Genomic DNA, 19931 nt, shown 5'->3' with positions numbered 1-19931 from the left:
GGTGGGAGTAGACAGGAGTAATGTATCATCGTTAATTTCCTGATTTTAATGGTTGTGCTCTGATGATGTAGGAGAATATCATTGTTTGTAGGATACACACTCAAGTACTCAGGGGTAAATGGGGCATTGTGTTTATGATTTAATGAAATCCCAGAAGGGTTTGGTTTGGTTAACATTTTGATAATATAACTAAGAATTCATTGGGAAGGAAGGGAAAGGGCAAGAATGTTATCAAAAACAAGAGTAATAAGGTTTTGGAGATTATCTCCTAGAGTGCTTTTAACCAAGAATATATACTTTAATCTATCCTTTTCTGAACTGTGATTTCTATAGGCAAGAAAAATATTGAATTAGAGAAAAAAAGGCTCTCTCAACCTAAGCCAAAGCCCAAAAAGAAGAAAAAGCCCATCTTGAGAGTGCCTGTAAAGCAGGAATTGTGTGACGGGAATGAAGAAGAGAGTGTAAAGGAGAGCTCGGGCCCTGTTGAGAATGGAGTGTCAGACCAGGAGACTGAGGAGGAAGCCCGGGAGCCAGAGCTACCCTGTGGTGTCACCTCGGCAGGTATGTGGCCAAATCCTGTGTTTCACTAACTCTCTAGGACTTAGTAGTCATGACCAGGAAACTAAGCCAGGTCTACCTTTGACGTATTAAGGGGGTCTACTGGGTGACTGGGATGGAAATAGTGAAGTTCTATAGAGAAAACGTCTTATCAACTTGAGCAGGGTAAGACTGTGGGACAAAGTGAAACTAGGGCAATGTATACATAGAAACTTACATGGGGAAAGTTGTAACAATATGATGTCATCAGCCATGTTTACTGAAAGAAACCATTGTCCCTTACAAATATCTGACCTAGAAACTATCACCACTCTGGGAACTTGCAGGCAAACAATATAAATAGGACTGACTCATGTTTAATTCTACAGCAGAATATTTTGATGTGACAGAATTTAAAATGGCCAAAATATATGGTACAGAGTGCTCCCTGACCCTCTCCATCCCAAGGGATGGCCACTGGGACCCACAGTTTGGGTAAATAAAGATCTAAAAAGTTTAATGGATTTATTTTTTAGATTCATCAGAATACTTCTTTATCATAAAATGTTCTTTTACCCCTGTAGATCAACAACTTAGTTTGGGTCTTTTGTTTTTTGTGGGTTTTTTTGAGTTCATGGTGTGTACACTCAGGATTGTGACTCTGTATCCCATACACTTTAAATTTCTATTGGTAAAGTTGTTCCTTGTTTGTGGAATTAAATATGCAATTAGTACTTTGTCACCCAAGCCAAGTTTGGGAACTCCTAGACCTATGGTATAAAGCTGTGGAGGCTAGAACCTTTATAACTTTTCCTTAGATCAATTAGTCAAGAGTTCTAAGCAATAAACCTACAGATTCTTGGAAGGCAGTTTGTGAGATGGGGAAAGGGAGACTACCCATGCTTCCTATCTGAAATATTTCATCTTATATTTGGGGTAATAGATAAAATCACACCATTAAGACTGGTATACTCTTAATCTTTAAAAAGAACTAGATTCTACATTGTTCTTATCCACATTTTTTTTCTTTTTCCCCATGATGTAGTCTCTAAAGAACCAGTTATCTGCACTCCAGCATCCTTAGGCTTTGAAAAGTCAAAAGTCACCATTAATAACAAAGTCACTTTACTGAAAAAGGAGGCACCTAAAGAAAAGTCAGGTTGGTATTTAATAATTAAAATATTTGGGGGGACTTCCCTAGTGGTGCAGTGGTTAAGAATCCTCCTGCCAATGCAGGGGACACGGGTTCAATCCCTGGTCCAGGAAGATCCCATATGCTGTGGAGCAACTAAGTCCGTGCACCACAACTACTGAGCCCGCATGCTGTAACTACTGAAGCCTGCGCTCCTAGAGCCCGTGCTCTGCAACAAGAGAAGCTGCCGCAATGAGAAGCCCACACACAACAACAAAGAGTAGCCCCCTCTCACCACAACTAGAGAAAGCCTGTGTGCAGCAATGAAGACCCAACGCAGCCAAAAATTTTTTAACAAAAGAATAAAAAACAAATTTATTTATTTGGCTATTACAATAAATAAAATATTTTGTTAAAGTATCCTCAAAAATTGCATGCAACTGAAAACTCAAAAGTTTTCAGTTTTTCGTTTTGTTTTAGATTTTAAATATTTGTAAGTGTTTTGATTGTTTCGATTTGGGGTCATTTTTTTAGTACTTGAGGAACTGTCATTTTGCAGTTGTTGATGTTGCTTCACAAGTTTTCACAGGGACACGTTTGTGTGTGTTGTGAACATTGCCCCCAGCTAATTTAATTTGAAAGCTTCCTTGTAAGAGTGGGAACTTTCTCTGCCTAGCAGTATCCCTCCAGTAGGTTACGTATACAATGGGCATGCATTCAGTTTTGTGTTTTTGATCAACTCTTCTTCAGACAGTCTGTACTTTTATTACATTTCAGAAGCCTTAATCAAGAAGCGAAAAGCTCGTTCCATGCTTCCACTGAGTACAAGTCTGGACCACAGATCCAAAGAGGAGCTTCATCAGGACTGTTTGGTATTAGCCACTGCAAAACACTCCAGAGGTACAGAAATACACTTCCTTGGCCCATCTGTAGTCTTCTGGGAACTGACACATAAGAAGTGCTTGTTTATATGTTATACGAATGAGCCAACAAATGTCCAAAATTGTTGTATTTCTGCATCATCCCTCCCCCACACCCTGCTGCCAGGTTCTGTCCACACTCTGACTGCTGTCAGCACTCTCCAGTGCCTTGGAGACATAATGCTCTGCTTTTCTATTATAAATCAAGTTGTTGCCAGCCATATGGGTGCTGGAATTGGTATGATGGCTTAAATATCTCAGCGTGAATCAATTCCATCAACTGTTTTTCCCCAGTAAACAGCATGTACATGTAGAAAAAAAAATCATTTGCTCATTGGAAATAACCCTTAATACGGCAGTTCCTTTAAAATTTTTTGATGGAAGTTTTTGTCTATAGGTTTTTTTGGTTTCAGTTTTTCAAAGCCCTCACCTCATGTGTGTTATTTTAACATTTGAGCAACTTTTTTCTTTTTAATTTTGAATTTTATGTGTTGAAAAGGGATGCACATGATAAAATGAAATTCAAACAGTATAAAACCTGAGCCTAACAAACCTAACTAACAAACCTAACAAAGTATTTTCATATTTTGCCAACTTTGTAACCAGCAGGGGTCTCTGTTAGGGTAGACAGGGGCACAGGACGCTTTTTCTCAGCATCTGAAGTGGGTATTACATACATTTGGAAGTAACTAGACAGAAAACAGTAACCTATTAAATGACTTCATCTGAATTTTTGTCTTTCTGAATTAGCAGAGCCAAAGGAGGATGTGTCTGCTGATCTTGAGGAAAGACTTCACCTGGGGCTTTTCACAGACAGGGCTACCCTGTACAGAATGATTGAGGTTGAAGGTGAGACTAGTCCAATCAACACAATCCTGTCCATCTTTACGCTTCCCTAACGCTTTACACATACCTCTTTTACGGCTGCCATCCTGTGGTGTGGTAATGGTTAGTTTTACATGTCAGCTAACTAGGTTTTGAGTTCCCTTATTTACATGTTCATAAGCACCCCTCACTCGCATCTGTCACAGGACCCTAAACATACAGTGTTCATTCTGAGTGTCTGACTACAAGTGAAAGTGGGTGGGTGGGTGGACAAGTGACTGAGTGGGCTTCAGTCCCCATTATGAACACTCTGGGAAGTGACTTACCCATCAGCCAGTGACTACATATTCTAGGAATTTATTCCTGTCGTTCATCCTGCCTTTCTTTTTCTAGAAGACAGTGCAGACAGATGTTTCTAAAACATCTTCCAAATATTTCTCCTCCAAACAGGAAAAGGTCACTTGGAAAATGGCCACCCTGAATTATTTCACCAGCTCATGCTTTGGAAAGGAGACCTAAAAGGTGTTCTGCAGACTGCAGCAGAAAGAGGGGAGCTGACAGACAATCTTGTGGCTATGGCACCAGTCGGTATGTTCTTTTCAACAAAAGCCCTAGCATCTCTAGGATACATCCACTAAAGATAGACTTGTCTTGAAGGACAATTTGGCCATGTCTAATAATTAAATTTAAAATCCACATCCCTTTGACCCAGCAGTTCTAACTGTAGGAATTTAACTGCACCTACACATGCAAAATGGCAGCTATATATGGACTATGATTGCAGTGGTGTTTGTAATAGCAAAAGATCGCAAGAACCTCTATGTCCATCAGTATAAGACTGGTTAAATCTTGTATATCTATACAGTAGAAACTCTTATAGGTACCCCAAAAATGAGGCAGCTCTGTACATTCTGATACAGAGCGGAGCTCCAAAATTTAGTAAGTGAAAAGAATCAAGGTATAGATACACAACAGAATATTTAATACTCTGTCCTTGATACTTACACATGTGTGGTTATATATTCATAGATTATTGCCAAAGGTTTCAAAAGAAACTAATAATAACGGTTGTCTCCAGGGAAAGGAATTTGGACAAGTTTGGGTAGTAGGATGCCAGGATAACAAGGAAATTTTTTATGCCATGCCTCATTTTTTAGCTTTTTATTGAAGTATGCCAGAGAGAGAGATGGAAGTACACAGGTCATGAGTGTACTTGAATTTCACTAACTGAATACACCCTTGTAACTAGCACCCATATCAAGAAACATAACATTACCAGCACCCTAGAAGCTTCTCTCATGCTCCCTTTCAGGCAGTCTACATGCACCCCAACAAGGGTAAGCACTGTCTGACTTCCATACTCATGTACATTTGAATTCTGTACTATTTTTTATGTATTACATAATCAGAGAAACAATTTACATTTCAAAATGTAGGGATGGGGAGAGGTAGATGAAACATGATCAGATGAAACAGCAACTGAATTACTATCTAAATGTTCTGCTTAATGCAGTGACTAACAAGCATTTTCAACCCAAATGTACGTGCTTTTTTCCCTTAAATCTGCTGTTTTTTGTTTGTTTGTTTGTTTGAAGCCGGTTACCACGTGTGGGTATGGGCCGTGGAAGCTTTTGCCAAACAACTGTGTTTTCAGGACCAGTATGTCAAGGCTGCCTCTCACCTACTTTCTATCCACAAAGTGTATGAAGCTGTGGAGCTGCTCAAGTCAAACCATTTCTACAGGTCTGTATGACCTAACAGTTGAACCAGCAGTTGGATGTAATGTGAAATTAATCTACGTAACAGTTCTGTTTCATTATAACCACCATAAGACCTTTATTGTAATTAAACATCTCAAATGTACACAAATGTATGTTCGCTAGCTTAAACATCAGTGCACCCACCACCTGTACTTAACAAATGTTAACTTTCAGCAATATTTGCTACTGATATTTTTTTTTAATTTCTTTATTGTTAATACAAATAAGGAAAAGAGCATGACACAAATGAACAGCTTAATGAATTACTAAGAGAGGAACTTTTTTAAGCCCCACCTGTGAAGTGAGAAGTATAACATTCCAGACTTAGTTGAACTGCCTTTCCCCGATTCTGTCCTCATCCCTTCTCTAGGAGTAACCACTCTTCTGAGGCTGGTATGAATCCTTTCTGTTCAAGTTATTATTCTTCCACTACAGTACATATTTAACTACAGAAAACAAAAGCAACAAAATATTTCTTGTAGACAGCATACAGTTGGGTCTTGTTTTTTATCCAGTCTGATAGTCTCTGCCTTTTAATTGGAGTGTTTTAATGTAAATATTAGTGCGACTGACTTAAATCTACCATGTTGCTATTTCATTTCTTCTTTTCCTGCTTTCTTTCAGATTAGTTAAATATTTTTTTATCTCCAGTACTGGCATGTCAGCTATAATCCTTTATTTTTTTTAATGGTTACTTTAGGGTTTATGATGAGCATTTTTAACTTATCAGTTTACCTTCAGATAATATTGTACCACTTCTTGCATACATCATACTTCTTTCTTTCTTCCTGTCCCTTCCACTATTGCTGTCATATATTTCACATACTATATACATGTTATAACCCCACATTACAATATTAGAATTCTTGCTTTAAACAATTACCTTTCTTTAAGTTTTTAAACATTTTCTTATATTTGCCCGTATATTTATTTCCAGCACTTTCCATTCTCTTATGTAGATCCAAGTTTCCAACTGCTGTCAATTCCTTCTTTCCCGTGAAGAACTTCAACATTTTTTTTTGTAGTGTGGTCCCACTGGTGACATAGTCCATCAACTTTTGTTTGTCTATAAAAGTCTTTAATTTTGCCTCTATTTTAAAGGATCTTTCAGTGGGTGTAGACTTCTAGATTGGAAGGTTCTGTCATTTTGTGCTTCATAGATATCATTCCATTTTTTCTTGGCTTGCATTGTTGACTTGACTACTGCATTTATTCTTATCTTTGTTACACAGGAATTATGTCTTTTTTCTCTGACTGTTTTTAGGACTTTCTCCACCACTGATTTTCAGCCATTTCATATGATGGCTTTGGTGAGACTTTCTTTTAATCCTATTTTGGTGTGTTGTCTTCCTTTAGAGAATGCCGGACTCTGTTTTGGCAAGCCGTAAAGTTACCTGCAGATCAACTTGATCTTTTCCTGGCTGTTTTAAGCTTTCTTAGGGCAGGTTCAGAGAAATCCATACTCCAGAATTAGTTTGCCCTCCTGCCTTCTGGTGTCTTTACCGAATGCCTTGTGTAAGTCAACAAATCAGAACTCAAATGTCTGGGTGGTCAAAACTTTTATGTCTCCACAACCTGAGTGAGCCCTGGGAATTATTCAGCTTATCGTTCCCTGATTATTCTTTGTACAGCCTTAAGGACTTTGCTACATATGCAGAGCTTTGTGTTTAAACCAGAGACTCAACAGGATCCCTAAGCACTGTTGTGGAGCTCTTTCTCTGGACAGCTTCTTCCTTCCTACTGTCCTGCCCCACAAATTCCAATGGCTTCGTCTCCCCTCAGCCCTGACTGCTGAAGCTCTGCTGGGATTCCTTCTGGGAAAATGGTTTTAGGCAGAAAGCCAGGGCCATGATTGGGCTCACATTTGTTTCGTTCTCTCCGGGATGACAGTCCTGTGCTGCCTGGTGTCCAGTGGCTGAAAACAGTTGCTTCATGCCTATTTTCTCCAATGTTTTAATTTTGCAACAGGAGGATACGTCTGGTCCTAGTTGTCACTCCATCATGGCTGGAAGTAGAGGTCTCAAATTATGTACTTCTTAAATATTGCTGTGTCTAAATCACCTTAGTCTAAAACACTTCTATTCCAGCTACAACTTTATGTTGGCTGCAACTCAGAAGTTGTATGTCATTTGGAAAATAGTAGTTCAGTCAGTTAACACAGATCCTCCAAATGTTAACATATCTCACTATAAAATATCAAAAAAAAATCACATTGCTTACTTCATCAGAAAAGTCTTTAACTTTGGGGAAGCCGTCAAGCTCACAGTGGCAGGCACAAGTTTCCTAAAACTCTAATTTTCACCTGAAAGCTCAAATTTTATCATTGGCAACAGTACTGTTGGTCGTTTTCCATGAAATGACAGGCTTGCTTTGTTCATTTTTGAGAAAACATCTGCCAAATACTCAACACTAAATAACTATAGTTTGTTTGTTTGTTAGTCATTCTTTCAAGAAGTAATGAGATTCCATCTAAAAAAAAGCAACTAGTTCAGCTTGCAATTCATTCATACAGGTTTTTCATAGAACCATTGTACTTTGGAATTCAGCAAAGAATACAAAATGTTCTCCCCATTTTGTCACATAGAATATTAACAGGATGTGCAAGATTTACTGAAATTAATCATTTCTCCTTTTCAAGGAAATTTACCTTTTTTCTTATCGACAAGGGCCACTAACTGGATTCCTGCTCCAGATGCCAGCAGTTTACCCCCCATTGCTTTCGCATAATCAGTACAAATGTCAACACACTGAGAAAAGGCAAATAACCTCTTGACATTATTGTGAAAATAGTCTTGACCTCATGAGCCCCCTAAAAGAGCCTTTGGAACTCCGGGAATCCACAAACCACACTTTAAGAACTGCTGACATAGGTGAAGAATTGAGCACAGCACGCAGTTCTAACTTGCCCTGTAATGCAGGGATACAGTTTTTTTATGGGAAGTTGGAACAAGACAGACAACACAAAGGGAACGGCTTATCCTACCTTGCAGCCCCTCCTAGGGCCTCTTTCAGATTGGCTAATTACCTATTCTTGCCTCTAGGGAGGCTATTGCAATTGCCAAGGCCCGGCTGCGCCCAGAGGACCCGATCCTGAAAGACCTGTACCTCAGCTGGGGAGCCATCCTAGAAAAAGACGGCCATTATGCCTTAGCAGCCAAATGGTAAGTCTGAGGGAAACAGGAGTGCACCCAAACAAAGAAGAGCTTTGAAAGAGCTGGACAAGGATGGAAGAAAGAAGTTTAGAGGTGGGGGTGAAATAACTAGCAAATTAAAAAGCGTATATGTATTAAAGCAGCTTCATAAGATTCATCAGGATCTACCTACTTGGTATTTATGTAAGTCACCATAACTTCAAGAAATCCAAGTCGTGGACTTGGAAATCACTCCTTTCTTTAGGGATGTCTTGTATCAGTAAATATGGGAAATGGGAGGGAATGCCTCCTTTGCTTGGGTTCAACTCAGCAACTGCTGAAGTTCCTTTATTTCCTTAACCTGTATAATGCTGCCTCTTCAGCTTCTGCTGCACTGGCCTCAGCCTTCACAGGGACAGCCACAGGTAATGACACACCTGGGACCACAGGAAGGCACGCAAGGCAAAGTGGACAGAAAGAGATGATTCAACCCTCTGGGGAGCAGGTGTAGGCGATCTGTTTATGACACTCTGCTTGACTTTTCTTTTGTATTTTAGCTATTTAGGAGCCACTTCAGCTTATGATGCAGCCAAAGTTTTGGCCAAAAAGGGGGATGTGACATCACTTAGAACGGCTGCAGAGTTGGCTTCCATCGTAGGAGAGAATGAGTTGTCTGCTACCCTGGCTCTCAGATGTGCCCAAGAACTGCTTCTGGCCAGGAACTGGGTGGGAGCCCAGGAAGCCCTGCAGCTCCACGAAAGTCTAAAGGTCAGTCTGTTACTGCCTCTCCTGCTTTTAAGAGGGATGAGCCCCAAACCCTTTTCTAGTCAAATTCCAAGTGAATTACCCAGTTGCACAAGCTGTACCAATTTGGTAAGTATCCTTAGAAGTGTCCAGCAAGCCCTGGCCATACTATCCCATTTAAGTACTGTGGCTTATCAGTTGCCCCATTCAGAGTAAAAGATAATGTGGTTACTGACAGTAATTCCCACTGCTTAGCAGTCGAATAGCCTTCAGTCAGTTCAGCCCCTGTGTTTCTTCATTGATGTCATCAGCACAAAAATGAAGAGGAAGAGGGTCTGCTTTGAAGAAAATGGATTGGCTTTAACAGAAATCACGTTGCTCTACCTGTAGCAGCCCTCTTCAGCTGTTAGCTGTAATTCTGCCTATATGAAACAGAGACCTTCCCAAGCTTAAGTGAGAAAATATTATAGGGATATACAAGGAATCTCATGGCAACTGAAAACCCAGCAGAAGTAAGGATTTTTTTTAGACCTTTTCTCTGTGCTCTCTTCTCTTCCAGCTGATTCCCTCTGTTAAACCTACTTGGATACAGCCCCTAACCACTCCCCCAGCTCTCAGATCTACACAGCTTGTCTGGTCCAGCACCTTCTGCCTATGATGCTTTAACTTCTGTACGCTTTAATCTGAAGTTTGGGCAGAGAAAAGAACTAGATGAGTCCAGCCCATCTTTTCTCAAACTGGGCCACAAGTCTTAAGTGGCTGGCCTGCATGTGGCTTAAATTTCAGTGAGTAGGGCTATAGCTGGGGTGTCGTATTACAAATATGGTTGCTAAAAAAAAAAAGTAATAAATATGGTTGCTTGAGCCCCAGGAGCTGTGGGTAGGAATCCCCCAAAAGGCATTTGGAAAAACTGTTAGATCACCTCTTTTTCCCTCCCACAAGACTCACTGGGCTGGCAGCACAGAGGGGAAGGCTGCTGCAAATGCAAAGGGGGAGAATCTGAGAGACTGGGGAGAGCTCTAGATAATGGAGCACTTCCCTGCATAACAGCTCCTCTCCTTTGTTATTGGGTTCCAGGGTCAGAGATTGGTGTTTTGCCTTCTTGAGCTACTGTCCAGGCACCTGGAGGAAAAGCAGCTTTCAGAGGGCAAAAGCTCCTCCTCTTCTTACAATGCGTGGCCCGCAGGCAGCGAGAGGCCCTTTGTGGAGAGGGTGACGGCAGTATGGAAAAGCGCCTTCAGCCTCAACTCCCCAGAGCAGTCCCAGGCAGCATTTCAGCAGCTGCAAGATATCAAGTACCCATCTGCTACAAGTAACACTCCCTCCAAACAGGTACCCCTTCTGCATGAGCTTTTGATATTAATCACTCAGTAGTCTGAGACTTCTCTAATCCATGTCTAGTATAATAAGGAAACATGTAGAATGCCAGTTTGTACTTCAGAAAAGATTAAGCCAGGCCCAGGAAACCTGGAAAGATCCCTTCAGATGAATTAGAGCCCTTTATCTTTAAAGTTAGTCTTCGATCCGAATTCCCTTCTAAAAGAAAAAGAAAAAAGTCTAAAAACAAAGAAAAGCACAGAAACTAATATAATAATAGGTACCCATCAATTAGAATTAATTAACAGATGTTCACGTTTTGTCATTTTTGCTTCATGGAGTCTTTTGGTTTGGTTTTGTATACTCCTTTGCTTTTGGTAGAAGAATCAAGTTGAAGTCCCTCATGTTCCCTTCCCCAGTGCCATTTCCCTGCCCTAGCTCACAAAAATTTCAGCCCCTGCATCAGACCACATGTGTTATTTTGTGGCTTCCTTATGTGATCATTGTTTATAAGATCTTAAACATACCTGTGCACGAAGACACCCAGCAACCCCATTGCTTAGATATTTCACTAAAAGAAGTGAACCCAGGTGTCTACAGAGTCTTGTACAGAAATGTTCATAGCAGCTTAGTTCATAATAGCCAAATAGAAACAACACAAATGTCCATCAGCTGGTGAATGGGTATACAAACTGCAGTATATCCATATAGTGGAAAACTATACTATGCAACAATAAAAAGGAACAAATTACTAATGCAAAAAGAGTATCAGTGAATCTTGAAAGCATTATGGTAAGTCAAAGAATCAAGTCACAAAAGACTACATACTCTACTGTTCCATTCATATGAATTATAGAAAAGCCAAAATTATACTGGCAAAAACTAGATCACTGGTTGCCAAGGGATGGGGAGAGGGGAGGTGAATGCAAAGGGGCACAAAGGAGTATCTTACAATGAAAATGTTCTATGTCTTGATTTTGGTGGTAGTTATACCATATGTATGTGTGTGTATATATACCTGTATACATATATATATACACACACACATATATGTATTTGTCAAAACTCATCATATTGCACACTTAAAATTGATAAATCTTCATTACACTCCAGATTTTTTTTAATTACAGCTTTTAGTTCAAGAAACTCACTTTTTGTTTTAATTTTTGTTTAATTTTTTAAATTTTGTTTTAATTTTAATTTTTTGTTTTAATTTGCATTTAGCAAATGTCAAGGCATTTTCTTAGCATGAACAGACTTTAACACCAGACAGTGTATGTTGCTGTACAACTAAATATGAAAGTTTCCAGTGAGGAAGCAAAAATGGGTGGTGGAGATAGGGAGGACCTTTCTTAATTGTGGACTGTGTGTACTTCCCAAATGCAGTTAATAGGAACATTTCTGGTGTCATTCCCAGTGCCTGATGTGAGAGGATGTTTAACTGAGTCTCTGGCTCCTCTCTCCAGCTCCTGCTTCACATTTGCCATGACCTGACCTTGGCAGTGCTAAGCCAGCAGGTGGCCTCCTGGGACGCAGCTGTGGAAGGACTGCTTCGGGCTGTGATCCGGAGCTACAACTCAGGAAACTTCACCATCATGCAGGAAGTGCACTCAGCCTTTCTTCCAGAGGGTAAAAGACCCCCAGCTCTGCTGGAGCACACCCACTAAAGGATGATATAACCACCGCCAGTGTTGTGGCACCAGGAGTACCTAGGTTATTGAAAGACAGACATGGGCCAGTGTGTCATATAGTAGGAAGTTTGAATTCTCTTACCCAACCTCCTTAAGAGGTAGCCAGAATGACTAAGCTGTTTTCCTTTACCTGGTCCTACCTACCTACCTCACTGCCTCCTATATACTTTCCTACACACAGCTCTAGAGAAATAGCAGTGTGCTCACAAGTTATTAAAAATGGAGAAGACATTCCTTGAGCTGCACAATTAGTCACTAACCTAAAACACTGTGGTTTTTCAGAGACACAGTGGGATCTTACCCCCAGAGCCTTCAGTGGGACAGATGAAATACTTTTTCTATCATGCTTTAAATGGCCTGTAGCGATGAGGACACTGCCTTAGGCCAAGAAATGTTTAGCTCTGGTTGGCTTCTGGTGGAAAGCATGTGGTCCCATGGATCACTGCTGCTCTGTTTCTTGGGATCTGATATGCCTCTTGGGTGACAGGAAACAACATGTGGGCAGGAAGCCAGATTTCTGACAGATAAAGAAATGAACAACCCTAAATCCTCTTCTTCTCTCCTAGGCTGTGACCACCTAAGAGACAAACTGGGTGACCATCAGTCCCCCACCACACCAGCTTTCAAAAGTTTGGAGGCCTTTTTTATTTATGGACGTCTGTATGAATTCTGGTGGTCTCTCTCCGGGCCTTGCCCCGAATCCAGCGTCTGGGTAAGGGCTGCTCACAGAAGGACAACCTCTGTTGAGCAGAGCCAACAGCTTGACAATGTCAGCCCTGAAGAAACTGACCCCAAAGCTTCCCAGCCAGAGCCAAGCAGGACTCTAGAACTAGACGTGAGACTCACAGAAGAAGGTGAGCAAATGCTGAACGCTTGTAAGGAGCTCTTTTCAGAAGAGCACGCTGGTCTCCAAAATGCACAGAGAACCATTGCTGAAGTCCAAGAGACTTTGGCAGAAATGATCCGCCTACACCAGAAGAGTCAGCTTTGTAAATCCACAGCAAATGGCCCTGATAAGAATGAACCTGAACAGGAAGCAGAACAGTCCCTCTCTAGTCCCCAGAACCAGTGGTAAGTACTGATTCAATACAACATGGAACTAAAATACCCTGCTGGATTCTCACATAGTACTTGATGAGATTGATCAGGTCACTTGGAAGCACCACAATGCAGTCATTAAGGCACAGGCTTTGAAGTCAGATGTGGGGTTGCAATCCTGGCCCTGTTCAGTGACCTCAGGCAGGAGTCTTTAATGTCTCTGAGCTTTAGTTCCCTCATCCATAAATGGAGTACCAACTCCATCCTTGCTTGTTTTGAGAATTAAACAGAATCACAAATATTGTTAATAACAACAGTACAATAAAATCCTACTTTTGTGCAATAGATTCCTAAATCATCAATCATGTAAAATAGGGAGTTGCATTGCATCATTAATGAAAACCATTGATTTTCTTTTTTTTTTTCTTTTTTTTTCACCATACCATGCGGCTTATGGGATCTCAGTTCCCCAACCAGGGATTGAACCCGCACCCTCGTCAGTGAAAGCAGTATCCCAAAAAATACACAAAAAGGGTAGTGTACAGAATTACACACTAAACTGTAAAAAATCCCAAATGATCAGATTGCTGCAGCATCCTAATCATTTCCATTGAAAATAAGGGCCAGGTAGATATAGATGATTATTAATCACTTTAGAGCCCTTTTGCATTATCACAGGGCACTTGGCTATGGGCATTTGCACTGATTAACAGTTACTGATTAGTTGTTATGCCGAGTGCCTTTTACCTTGATTATGTCCCCCCGCAGCACAGGGCCTAAAATATAGTAACTAGCACAGTCAATAAACTTACAGCTATTATTACTAAACTTTTAAAAATTAAAGTTACATTTGTTGCTCTAAAAATACTACAAGTGAAATCCTGAGTCAGAGTTTTGAGTTACTTCTCTAGTGAGCTACCACACTCTAGGCAGCGCTTTATGTTTGGTTTTAGTAACAAGAAAACCACAAAAAAGTTCTCTAACCCAGCGGCTCTTAACCTTTGGATCAGAGGGCCCCTTTGAGAAGCTTAAGACACTCTTCCCAGAAAAATGTGCATCCACACACCCCGAGGGTAGGAACCCAGGCTCTGTCTAACCCATTCCCCAGAGAAGTCCAAGCCCTTTGCATTTGGCTGCGGACTGAATCCCCTAAAGGTCCTTAGTTTTCATTGGAGCTCTATGTCTAAGAAGTGGGGATTTGGAAAGTGGTGAGGAACAAGACTGCATTTTGAAAATTTTATATCACATCACATTAAATGCCCTTCTCTTAGCCTTTGTATTTAAAGATAAGAGATAAAGACCCAGGTGACAAAGTAATTTTATTTACAGGACAATAGACTTAAAAGTTAGGGGCAAGACGTATAATTTGTACTTTTTTTATTATTATTATCACTAGTAAAGAAGAAAAAAATGAACCAGTTTCTTTGCCTGAATTAACCAAAAGGATTACAGAGGCCAATGAGAGAATAGCTAAGTTTCCCGAGAGTATTAAGGTAAGATTTATATAGCAGTTCATTTGGTAAAACATTACTTTTTATATTATCAATTGACTACACCAAATTCTTTAATGTCATCTGAAATCTGTACACATTTGTATGTGCTTAAAAATTGAAGATCCAGTTGCCTTTGGTGAGCTAAAATGTTTTGTGGGAGTAGAATTATTGACACCACAAGCAATTTTATACCTTAGCCTTCAAAGAAATGTAACAAATTTTCTAATGACGAGGTAAAGTAAAATTACAGTTGGTACCATGTATTTGGTTGCTTACAAATGGATAGGTATATTTGGATGTGGCCCTAGTAGTAACAGAAGCATCATGTTTTAAATTCATTTGAGTAGGGCTCTAGAAAAAGATTGTATCATTTGAGAGGGACATCTCAGTTTTGAGTATCATCTCTCCTTAGAGTAACTGATGAAGTCTTAGGAGAGAAATGGCTCAACCGTGCCAGAGAAGTGTCATGAGATAAGACTTGAGACACTCATGCCTCTGTGCAGGTGTCTGTGGCTTTTTTTTTTGCAAATGCTTCCTTATTTATCCCCGTGTCATCTTTCAGACCTGGCCCTTCCCAGATGTGCTGGAGTGCTGCCTCATCCTGCTTCACATCGGGTCCCAATATTCTGGCTTCGTGACCCAGGAAATGCAGCAACAGGCTCAAGAGCTCCTTCAGAAATACGGCAGCACTAAAGTTTACAAACGACACTACCAGACCCTCTGCACGTGAACTTTCAAGGACCTCTAAGAAACTGTGCCAAATTCAAAACATCCAACACCTTTCACCTCTGCATTTACACCTCGCCAGACATTCACTTTGATCCCTGTATGTTTCTGCAGTGATCCAGATAATACAAATGAGAGTCAAGTTTCAATCAACTCTACACTTAAACACAATGAAATCTGACTTTGGACTCAATTGTGGTTTCCTACTGGAAGAAAGATCATGAAAAGCCAGCAGTAGTTACTCAGAACTAACACCTACAAAGTGATTGTTCATAATCTCTAAAGCCTTATGCAGGTTTCGTCCAAAGAGGAGAAACTATTTTAATCACCCAAAGTGTTACATTCTTAAACACAAGCTACCTTTATAAATGCTTTGCCTGATCATAAACATGTACACTCTTGTTTGAGGGTAGAGATTATGTCTTCCCTTTACTATTTTACCCCTAGCACTCACTAAAGAGTGTCTAGTATCTAATAGGCACATAATGGAAACTTTCAGCTGAATAAGTTGGGAAACAGAAAGAATGCTCATCAATAGCTTAGACTTAAAGAACTCTAAACTGAGGTCATTGATACCAGCACTGGCTGACAACTAAGGCTTGTGATTGGTAGTTGACCTTACTGCGTTAGCAGAACACAGGAATTCAAGAACATCTGGCAGTACAATAGCACCCCCGTCAGCCACGATTTCACTTTCCACAGTTTCAGTTACCCCCAGTCAATAGCACTCCAAAAATATTAAATGGGGAATTCCAGAAATAGACAACTTATCAGTTTTAAACTGTGGCCATTCTGAGTAGCATGATGAAATCTCACGGCGGTCCCACTCCGTCCTACCCAGCACATGACTCATCCCTTTGTCCAGCATACCCATGCTGTATATACTACTTGCCCATTAGTATAGGAAAACCACAAAGCATACATTACAGGGCTCAGTACTACCCATGGTTTCAGGCCTCTACTGTGGGTCTTGAAACATAACCCCCGCAGATAAGGGGAGACTACTGTATATGGAGGGGCTGAATTACACCCATAGTTTGTATTCTCTTGGTTACTCTTCAGGACCATCCCTTTCTGAGGATGACCACTAACACAGCCCTACATACACTCATATATATACACAAGGCAAAGTTCTTTACAGTTCTACTACACTTGCGCCCCTTTCTTTAGCACCACTTTAATAAGCTGTTTCTTATCTCTCCCATGCAATGAGCACACCCCCTACTCACACTCAGTTCCTCAACCCTTCATCTCAACATTTCTCCTGACATGTCAGTAAGCCTGTTGTCAACTGTGGCAAAAATAAACAGCTATTTTAAATCCAAATTTGTTAAGGATATATGTGGAGGGCTCACAGTCACCAGCATGCTAAAGCACCTTGTTTGAGAACCACTGACCTATGCTGCTTTACCACAAATCTTACGATAAATATATCTCTTCCAGTATGTGAACATCCCAGGCAAAATCCTAGATCTGCTCCTGTACCTGACTTCTTACAACCCCACATTTTTGGGCCAACAGACAGGATTGGAAACAAAGTCCTGAACCAAGTTTAGGATATCAGACGTTCAATTTATCCAAAAGAAGTCCACTAATTAATAAGTGAATCTGCCGTATATAATGGAGTAGCACCAGGAAGTAGAATTAAAACTGATTTCCTAGTAAGGCCCAATAATCAGCGAGGCATATGAAGTAAAGGGACAATTCCGCTTACACAGCTGCTCGTTAAAAGCTTCCTACAAAGTGAGACATTCTGTAATGCAAGCCAACTTGTGGAAAATGAAGGCAAGAGATAGGGAACAGACAAGATGCTTCCATATCACTGACAGCGAACAACCGTCTTCTAAAGCCAGCAATTCAGAGCTTTGAAAGACCAAACCTTCATGCCAGTGGTTAAAAAGAAATCTTTATTTTACAAAATTAAAAACATAAATAATATTTACAAGCATCTTAAATACCAGCTTATAATACTTGACACTTTTGAATCATTTTAAATTGAGTTTTCCATAAGCTTTTAATATGCAAGACTATTCAACCACTTCAGTGAGTTCCCAGTTTTCATTTCCACTATTCCAAAGGAGTTTTTGGTTTTTTGAAATTGTCCATACTGTAGTCATTCAAAAAAAAATACAGTGTACTTTTTAAATGACTAGTTTAAAAAAAAAAAAAAATCACAGTCCTGAGCTTCCTACCCCAGTTGTGGGATATTACTCCAAGAGAACCCTATAAACCAAATTCCTTACTGTCCTGTTTACATGTAACCACTATAACTTTTTAAAGACTCACATTGCTGGTACTCACCATAATCCATCTACCTAACTTCTCCTCAGTTTGCTGAAAAGGAAAGGCAGGGAAAACAGAGAAGAGAGGCAGGAGAATACAGATGGCCATCTGAAATCACATTACTGAAAATGTAACAGACTTATGATCCAAAAACCTGCTCTTAGTAGTTTCCTTCGGGATCAAATCCAAGGTATTTTATGAAATGAAAACTTAAAATGATTTCAAATGATGCACATGTGACAGCAAATCTCAGTGGCGCAATGGAACACAGACTTAAAGAAAGTGCTTAACTTAATACCCATTCTGGAGTTCCTTGTGAATAAAGGGTAGACAGATTCAGTAGAATTTTGTTTTTAAGGAAAGTTTTCATTATCTGGTCTTCGTATTTCAGCACTGAGTAATTCATTTCCACGGAATAATACATAAAGACCAACAAAGTGTGAGGAAAGCAAATGTCCTCGAGAAGGGTCAAAATAAACGAAAAGGAAGGAAAGGAAAGGTTAAACATCTATAACCCACTTCACAAGACCACCACTTGGTTCCACTTTCCCTTGAAGCCCTCAGCTCAGCTGAGAATCACAGCAAGAAGTCTTCATCCTCAGAGATTAGCAACAAATTTAAAAGAAAAAGAATGACACAGGTAGGAGTTATATACATTTTACTAGTTTGTTTCTGACTTGTCCTGGATTTTAGAAGGTGTCAAATGAGCCATGGATGCTGGTGGCAGGAGGCAACTGGAGAAGAGAGGCTTAGGGATGAGGAACAGGGAAGACGTGTTTACAAATTCAGAGCAAACTCCCTTCTTCCGGATCTAAAAGACATCTTTTGTCTTCAGCAAAACAAAAGTCTTTCTGTCAACGCAGATGGTAGGTACAGTTTGCTCAAAAGAAGCGTCTTCTCTTGGGGAGGAAGATAAGTATACACAGTCAGCACGTTAAGCACCACTCTGGGACCAGGCCCACCCTGCAGAGCCTCGCCGCCATCACTGCTGCATGTTGTTGATGATTGCCAGGATGCTCATCTTCTCCTGGGCAGAGTCCACATCCTCATTCTGCTTCTGGGCCACTCCCGTGCCTAGGCCATAGAGCCGCCCACAGTACTTGGCATCATCAATACTGTCCTCAAAAAACAACTGCAGAATAGGACAGAGAACCCCTGGTGAGAATCATGCCAAGAGTCATGCCAAGAATCAGGCCAAGCCGCAATACTACTACATCAACACCTCCCAGCTCTCTTAAAGCCTTGAAAACCTAGCCAACTAGAAACTAACTTCATAAAGAAAGGCTCCAGACCTTTCCTACACAGTCTTTTCATGCTCCTTTCTCTCTACATAGGCTCCCCTTTCTGAAGAGACTTCCACTTTCCATGAGTTTTTACTGCCAGGATCCCTGTGCTGCTGTTGCTGTTTAATACAACTGCCTCTATCTCCTCCCTTCTCTTTAACAGGTAGTGCAATGGTGAAGAGCTTGAGCTCTAGACTCAGACTGACTCACTGTGTGATCTTAGAAAAATCACTCCAACGCTCCTTAAGCCACGGTTTCCTATCCATAAAATGGGTAATATAATAATAGGTTGTTACGAGTGAGAAAATGGACAGGAAGCACATACACAGCAAGGTATCTCACCCTTTTGGGCACTACTAGGCAGGATAACTCTCTGCGGGGCATCGAGGAAGGTTGTCCAGTGTATTGTAGCACTGTAGGATGTTCAGCAGCATCCCTGGCTAGTAGCACACAACCCAGCTCCCACAGGTTATGACAGCCGAAAATGTCTCCAGACATTGCCAAAGGTGCCTCAGAGGGCAAAATTGGGAGCATGACGCTGCCAGCTTTGTTCTTCTTCCTCAAGAGTGCTTCGGCTATTTGGAGTCTTTTGTGGTTCCATACAAATTTGAGGATTATCTTTTCTATTCCTGTGAAAAATGCCACTGGAATTTTGATCAGGATTACATTCAATCTGTAGGCTACTTTGGGTAGTATGGACATTTTGACAATATTAATTCTTCCAATCCATGAGCCCAGAATATCTTTCCATTTATTTGTGTCTTCTTCAATTTCTTTCATCAATGTCTTAGAGTTTTCAGTATACAGGTCTTTCACCTCCTTGGTAAAATTTATTCCAAGGTTATTTTATTCTTTTTGATGCAATTGTAAATGGGATTGTTTCATAATTTCTCTTTCTGATAGTTCACTATTAGTGTATAGAAACAACATATTTTTTATATTAACCTTTTATCCTGCAATTTTACTGGATTCGTTTATTAGCTCTAACAGTTTTTTGGTGGAGTCTTTAGGGTTTTCTATATATGTCATCTGCAAACAGTGACAGTTTTCC

General features: G+C 40.4%; 2 protein-coding genes across 18 annotated transcripts in view; one reads left to right on the top strand and one right to left on the bottom strand.

Moving 5' to 3' along the window:
* Positions 1-16640, top strand: part of GEMIN5 (gem nuclear organelle associated protein 5) — a 41469-nt gene extending 24829 nt beyond the window's left edge. The window contains exons 16-28 of one of the 2 annotated variants that reach the window (XM_060144082.1): positions 334-561; positions 1583-1696; positions 2447-2569; positions 3343-3438; positions 3865-4002; positions 5010-5157; positions 8216-8335; positions 8863-9073; positions 10127-10381; positions 11833-11995; positions 12624-13128; positions 14492-14588; positions 15151-16640. In XM_060144082.1, the coding sequence (XP_060000065.1) occupies positions 334-561; positions 1583-1696; positions 2447-2569; positions 3343-3438; positions 3865-4002; positions 5010-5157; positions 8216-8335; positions 8863-9073; positions 10127-10381; positions 11833-11995; positions 12624-13128; positions 14492-14588; positions 15151-15318 (2366 nt within the window). In that variant the 3' untranslated portion in view covers positions 15319-16640. Of the gene's footprint in view, positions 1-333; positions 562-1582; positions 1697-2446; positions 2570-3339; positions 3439-3864; positions 4003-5009; positions 5158-8215; positions 8336-8862; positions 9074-10126; positions 10382-11832; positions 11996-12623; positions 13129-14491; positions 14589-15150 lie in introns of both variants that reach the window. The other variant, XM_060144081.1, reaches the window with a different exon arrangement.
* The window catches only part of CNOT8 (CCR4-NOT transcription complex subunit 8), a 74841-nt gene that overhangs the window by 4951 nt on the left and 49959 nt on the right, over positions 1-19931 (bottom strand). For 12 of the 16 annotated variants that reach the window (XM_060144092.1, XM_060144108.1, XM_060144096.1 and 9 more), the window contains one exon: positions 17201-18729. The exons of 1 other annotated variant lie outside the window; for it this stretch is intronic. In XM_060144092.1, the coding sequence (XP_060000075.1) occupies positions 18580-18729 (150 nt within the window). In that variant the 3' untranslated portion in view covers positions 17201-18579. 3 more of the 16 variants (XM_060144106.1, XM_060144105.1, XM_060144107.1) reach the window with 3 other exon arrangements.

This window comes from Lagenorhynchus albirostris, chromosome 3 (assembly GCF_949774975.1).
Source record: "Lagenorhynchus albirostris chromosome 3, mLagAlb1.1, whole genome shotgun sequence".
NCBI lineage: Eukaryota > Metazoa > Chordata > Mammalia > Artiodactyla > Delphinidae > Lagenorhynchus > Lagenorhynchus albirostris.
The sequence above is the reverse complement of the archived record's forward strand: the minus strand, read 5'-3'. Positions and strand labels throughout refer to the sequence as shown.